Source organism: Lissotriton vulgaris, chromosome 9, assembly GCF_964263255.1.
Source record: "Lissotriton vulgaris chromosome 9, aLisVul1.2, whole genome shotgun sequence".
Taxonomy (NCBI): Eukaryota; Metazoa; Chordata; class Amphibia; order Caudata; family Salamandridae; genus Lissotriton; species Lissotriton vulgaris.
The window spans coordinates 1,145,054,966-1,145,061,319 of record NC_141697.1 but is presented as its reverse complement, the minus strand read 5'-3'; the positions used below and the strand labels follow the sequence as shown (position 1 = coordinate 1,145,061,319).

General features: G+C 40.6%; 1 protein-coding gene across 1 annotated transcript in view; it reads right to left on the bottom strand.

Moving 5' to 3' along the window:
* Positions 1 to 1,935: 1,935 nt before the first annotated feature.
* Positions 1,936 to 6,354, bottom strand: part of LOC147692933 (inter-alpha-trypsin inhibitor heavy chain H3-like) — a 395,157-nt gene continuing 390,738 nt past the window's right edge. The window contains exon 22 of the mRNA XM_086939194.1: positions 1,936 to 2,219. Within this exon, the coding sequence (XP_086795320.1) occupies positions 2,081 to 2,219 (139 nt within the window). The 3' untranslated portion in view covers positions 1,936 to 2,080. The remainder of the gene's footprint in view (positions 2,220 to 6,354) is intronic.

Genomic DNA, 6,354 nt, shown 5'->3' with positions numbered 1-6,354 from the left:
TGTATGGACAATAATATAATAAATCTTTGGAAAGAGAATGGCTTTGAGAAAATTGAAGACTTCCTTATGGGTAATAGGTGGAAGTCCTGGGATGAAATTTCTAGACAGTTACGCCACTCCCACACAACTCTGAACTGGTCATTTCTTATGCTCAATCCAAAACTCAGAGAGCTCGATATGGGAAATTTATTCCATAAAGAAAATATCTCTACAGCTCTGAATAATCAAATACAAAAGAAGATGAGTATTTGGATTAAAATATTAAAAGAAAATAAAGGGCATGAAGTCTCCAGTAAGATCATTGAGAGGTGGAAAAAGAGGGAAGACATCGAAATCAGCCAGCAGTTATGGGATAAGATAAATACATTCAATAAAACCATTTTTCGCGGTGCAAACTTTAAACGTATGCAATTTTATAATAAATGGTTAATTTACAGAACCCCCTCTTTCCTCCACAGCTATTTCCTCACGTCGCCGACAAATGTTTTCGATGTGAAGAAAAAGGCACCTGGAAACATATTGTCTGGGAGTGCCCAAAAATGCAGTTATTTTGGAAGGAAATAGAAAAATACCTCTCTATTGAGCTAAAAGCCACTAAAATATTCGATAATTTAATCCCTATCCTAGGCTGTTCATCGAGTTATACTCCATATGATGAGTCCCTTTTTATTGCCTCTCTAATAGCGAAATCCTTAATTTTGCAGTCCTGGAAAACAGATCTCGTGCCAACCTTTCAGGCATGGAAGGTAAAATTATTACGAATCCAGGGCAGGGAAAGAAAATATGCACTGAGATCAGGGGCCCTTAAGAAATATGAAAAGTTCTGGAGTATATTTGAATCCTAGTTTGTTTTCTGTCGATATCTAACTGTAACCATATCTTTTAAATATCAGTCTGCCAGATTGTTTGTATTTATTCACATTGCACTTTATAAGTAATTTTCTGAATCGATGAAATCTGAACACGTTTTTGCATTTATGTGTCCTGTACTGCATTAATTCTATCTCCAATTGTGTCTTGTAATGTATATTCTATTTTTATGAACTCTCAATAAAAAAATACAAAAAAAAATAAAAAGAACTGCCTTTATTTAAGCACAAGTTTGTGAACGTCTGATTTATATCAATGAGTGTGGCTAGACAACTTGGTGGATTAGTCTGATCACAGTGAATAATGCAAGGCCATTTGATGCCACTGTGGATCATTCATCTTCATCCATGCTTCTTTCTATTGTTAATATTTTCCTACACTGTACATACCTGAAATATTGATCTCGAATCGCTTAGGAAACGATGAAGACCCTCATCATGAATCTGTTGGAACAGTATGAGGAGTTAATAATTATCTATCTGGATATGAGTTGCTGGTGTTCTCACATTTGGGATTAGCAGGTCGAAGAACAGAGAGCAGAGTTCAATCCAGTGCAGATTTGTACCCAGTAAACCTTGAGGTAGCCTGGAACTGGGCCTGGTGGCTGAGGCCTAAGCCGGCCCCCTGCTGCATCACCTTAAGGAAGCATATCACATCATCACAAGCATTTCAGTAGACTGGCTTGACAAACTTTGCCCACCTCTTGTCTTTGCCCACCCCTGCCATGATCACCCCTGTTTAGATGCACCACTTGTTCAGAGCAGATGATAAACCTGAGCAGAAGTGTCCTCTGAATTGGGTACAACCAACAGAGACAGGCGCAGTAGTTCCAGGACCACATGGTTATTCCCCATTCTATGGGCATTATCTCCAAATGCCCGGACTTTGATGGAGAGATATCAGACAGATTGTTAATTACGCTCCAGGAATTTTCCTGTCATCCATTCAGTCAACTCTTAAAGACGGATGCAATGATTAAACTATTTTTCAAGATTTAATAGGCATTTTACACAAAAATCTATAATTTTTTTAACACAATAAAAATCAATCGTTTTTGAGCCATGATTGAGTGTTCAAATCTAAAGTTTATTTGTCGCAACAGAACACGATCTCAAAAACATGACTTAGAACTCTAAAGGAAAGACAGGGATTTCTTAAAGCCATCCTTTTTATGTCAAAATGGCATAAAAATCATGAAATCTTGGTTGATTTAGACGGTGCTAAACAGGGATGGAACTATGTAGTCCGTGTGCACTCCGTCAATCAGCCCCGTACCATTGAAATGAACAAACCAGCAGGGGACGATGTCTCCAACTTTGGGGTTGTTCTGGTACTCTCTCTGCCAGCCCCTGAAACAAATGTTACAAACAGTGTATTAGTATTGAATGGTTCATGAGAGTACACATCCAACCTAAAACAAGCAGGAAATGTATGCTTCACTTGACAAATCTCTTGTAATTTGTGCAAAAGTCTTCCCATGGTCTCCAGGCCAAAGCTCAGACTGCTGGTATTTTGTGGTGGATAAAATCTTCGAGGCAGGCTAGGGTTGGCATACTTTGTTAACTGGAAAAAGCATCATTATTGAGCTAGGAACTGCATATCATTCTGCATTACAAGGAGCAGTTTTGCCCATTGTTCAATGATATACTTCCTTTTTAGTACTTAACACTTAACTTTGGCCTCACATATGTTTCATTAAGACTTGCGATACTTTATGGTGTTGACTTTGGTGGTAACACAGACTTTTCCACCACGCTGTATCTGTTGCACTTGTCACATGCACAACCAAACTGCAGAAGAGAGAAGAACGATACACAGACAGGAAATGGAGATGTAGGAAAATAAAAAAGTGAGCACAAAGGACACACAACGGTGGAAGGTTTAGGCACGAAGAGAAAACAAGGGAGATGGCAAAAGAAGAACAAGAAAAATGAGAAGTAGATCAGTGGGGCACACAAACGAGTTACATAGTATAACAATGTGGGGCATAGGTAGGAGAGAGATGTAAATATGGTAACACAGGGGGTGGGTGTATAAGAGGGAACCGAGACAGCAGTTGGGGTACAGTGCAGAAAGCGAAGGTGGATTAAAAAGATGAAGTGTGGAGAGACATGAAATAACAAACTAGCTTTCCCGAATCAATAGGTGTGGCGTGATTTAGCTGTACATCTTCTTTCTTGTAGTGAGTGTATGTTGAGCGATATCATTAGATACAAAAACTGAACACACACTGTGAGAAACCAGGACCTGTTTGCATTGTCCCACCGCATGTTTTGCCCCCATTTGGAGTAATTGATTCTGGTTTCATGGCTCTGTTTGTGTCCTTAGCTCTGCTAAAGAGACCAGAGGGCATATTATCAAGGGGGTTTATCTCCGCTTTTTTGGCTTTAAAAGCCAAGAAAGCAGAGATAAAATTATCTCACACAACGGTGGAAGGTTTAGGCACGAAGAGAAAACAAGGGAGATGGCAAAAGAAGAACAAGAGAAATGAGAAGTAGATCAGTGGGGCACACAAACGAGTTACATAGTATAACAATGTGGGGCATAGGTAGGAGAGAGATGTAAATATGGTAACACAGGGGGTGGGTGTATAAGAGGGAACCGAGACAGCAGTTGGGGTACAGTGCAGAAAGCGAAGGTGGATTAAAAAGATGAAGTGTAGAGAGACATGAAATAACAAACTAGCTTTCCCGAATCAATAGGTGTGGCGTGATTTAGCTGTACATCTTCTTTCTTGTAGTGGGTGTATGTTGAGCGATAAAATTATCTCCCTATTACCTAGCTGTCGCTAACACCAGTTAGCGACAGCTAGTAGGAGATAGCGACCATCTTGGACCCCGCTTTGCATGTCAGTGATATTTAGCGCTAATGACATGCAAAGTGGGCGTGCCAAGATGTTAGCGACTGGAAACAGTCGCTAACAACGCTATCTCCTATTACCAACTTTTGGAGATATTCGCGCTAAGCGCGAATATCTCCAAAAGCTAACACCTGCCCCATAACAGTTCTTAGCCATGTTATCCAATGGTAGGTGGATAACATGGCTAAGAGCATTAGCTCAGTAATGCATGAATATCGCTGACTTTTCAGCGATATTCATGCATTTCGGCCGATTTTTATCGCTTAGGAGATAAACCTTAATAATAGCAAGGTTCCTAAGCGATAAAAATCTCCGCAGCTCGGCGATAAAAATATCGCAGCTAAACCAACATAGCGATAATTATCGCTAGTTGTTGATAATATGCCCCCTAGGGCCTTTGCTCTGATTAAAAGTACACGATAATTAGGTATAATTATAGTTGGGACTGACAACCTACCTGTAACTACCTAGTATATGGTTGGGCATGTAGGTTTAGATGTCTAGCAAATTTACTGAACTTAAGTTTGCGCTGAGGTGGTGCTTGCTATCATTTTAAAGGCAGACCTGCTTTGCAGCCTGCTTTTAAAAGTAAATTATATGCAAATTTGGTGTTTGAATTAGAGATTCTTCCAAAGTCTCAAACTACCTTATTTTTACTTATAAGTCGTCCCTAAAGTCTGCCCTAGGTGCCCCAGATGTAGGTTGTGGTGCCTTGTAAACGCAAGACATTATGAAATATGTTTTTTATGCCCTGGTGAGGGAAAAAACTTCCAATTTCGTTCTTCCCTATTATAGCATACTGGCTCAATAAGCTAACACGGGAATACTTTATTAAAGTATAAATATTGACAGGAGTCAGATAAAATATAATTCAAAGACTTAAAATGAGAGTTAGAATAAATCAAACAACTTGGCAAGGTTAGATTTGTTAAAATTATCACAGTAAATATGTTATAGAACTTGATTTTCTGATGAGCCAGACTCCAGCCTTCCAATGTTCTCGCCTGATTGGCCAGCCTTTGGCAGGCTGAGCCAAATTGCTCTGATGAGGCGTCAAGTGGCTTGCATAGAGACAAATGACATTTGGTCGGAGGAGAACTGTAGCTTCAGAGCAAAGGGTAGAAAGGGGGCTGGGTAGCCAAACTGGTCGTCAAATAGGGAAATGGTTATTAAGACAGGTCTCAAGCTCATTCACATGTCCTGCACCACGAGCCAGATAGGAGCCCCAGTTATTAAATTAGCAGAGGAGCTGGAAGGGGAGTGTTAGGGATACTTAGCCACACAAGTAGGTTGGATTAACTAGATCTTAACCGCATCGCTGCTGCAGCAATTTCTGCGCTGTGCTGCTTTTTTCATTTTACCGCGTTACATGACGAGCTCAGCTCGTCATCAGCACTCGCCACCCGTGGCTGATGATGAGCTGAGCTCGTCATCAGCAGCGAAGGGGTTAATCTCCAGGACAGAGTTTATTCATTTTGGATTTTAAAGAAATAGTGCTTTCTAGGACAAGAATATGCCACACTTTGGAGGAAGTTGACATACTTCTGGATGTCACCTTGTGACCAATTGGCCGGAGGGGGCCCCCTGCTTGCTACCCAGGACCACTAGATAAATGTAGGAGAATCAACCAGCAATTCAGATCCCTGCTTAAACTAAACAAGAAGGACTGCTCTGCTGAAACCCTAGCCTTCACCAAGAGGGCTGCACTCTGAATTATTGCACCTGCAGCACACTTTGGGAACTACAGTCCTAAGGACTTGGCTTTAATTTAATTAGAAAAGGAGTGTACTCCCTGAAAGCAGCAGTTTAAAAGAGCTTCACCTACATAATCTCCAGCAAGAAGAATCCAGCGGACACCTTCAGCTGGACTTTAAAGGATTTGGCTACATTTATTGTAGGAGACAAAGTCCCAACATCCTGCAGAGCAACTCAGATTTTCTGGAACCTTGTTTTAGTGTTGTGGACACTTTGGAACCCCAAAATGACTTTCTGAAACTTTGGAGAATTTTTGGTAAAATTCTCTACAAGGTGACTAATTTGTCGACGAGTCAAGTCGCTGACTTCAAACCATGACCTGTGATGGATTTCATGTTTGTCCCACTGTAAGCTCTTAAGTTCAAGACTTCCAAGATTTCATGAGGCCTGGGGCTGAACCAATCCACTGTTGTCTACTTGAAACCCTGCTTGAGGACGAGCCACGCTTGATGTTGAGAGAACAATCTACAAAAAAGTGACTCAGCCACAATGTAAAAATTTGACCGGGCCCTACTGCTAAGTGTAGTAAGACCAGATGTCCCAAAGTGGCGCTTTTGGCTTAGAGGCACTAGAAAGTGTTTATTCTTTAAAAATTCATATCTCTGGTTTCAAACATTGGATTTTTGTAATTTTTGTGTCGTTTTCATCAATTTTGTATTGTGTGTTGCATCTTATATATTTAATGTATGGATTTTTTTTAGGCTTTATACACCTGTCTCCCAAGTGAAGCGTGCCTCCCTGCTTGCAGTCAGCTACCAAGGGTTGAGCAAGGGAATAGTTTATTGCGACCTTGACTGGGCCTTATATTGGGATTGTGGCCTTATTACTAGGGGTAAGTACCTACTTACCCCTACTAATAAACCATATTC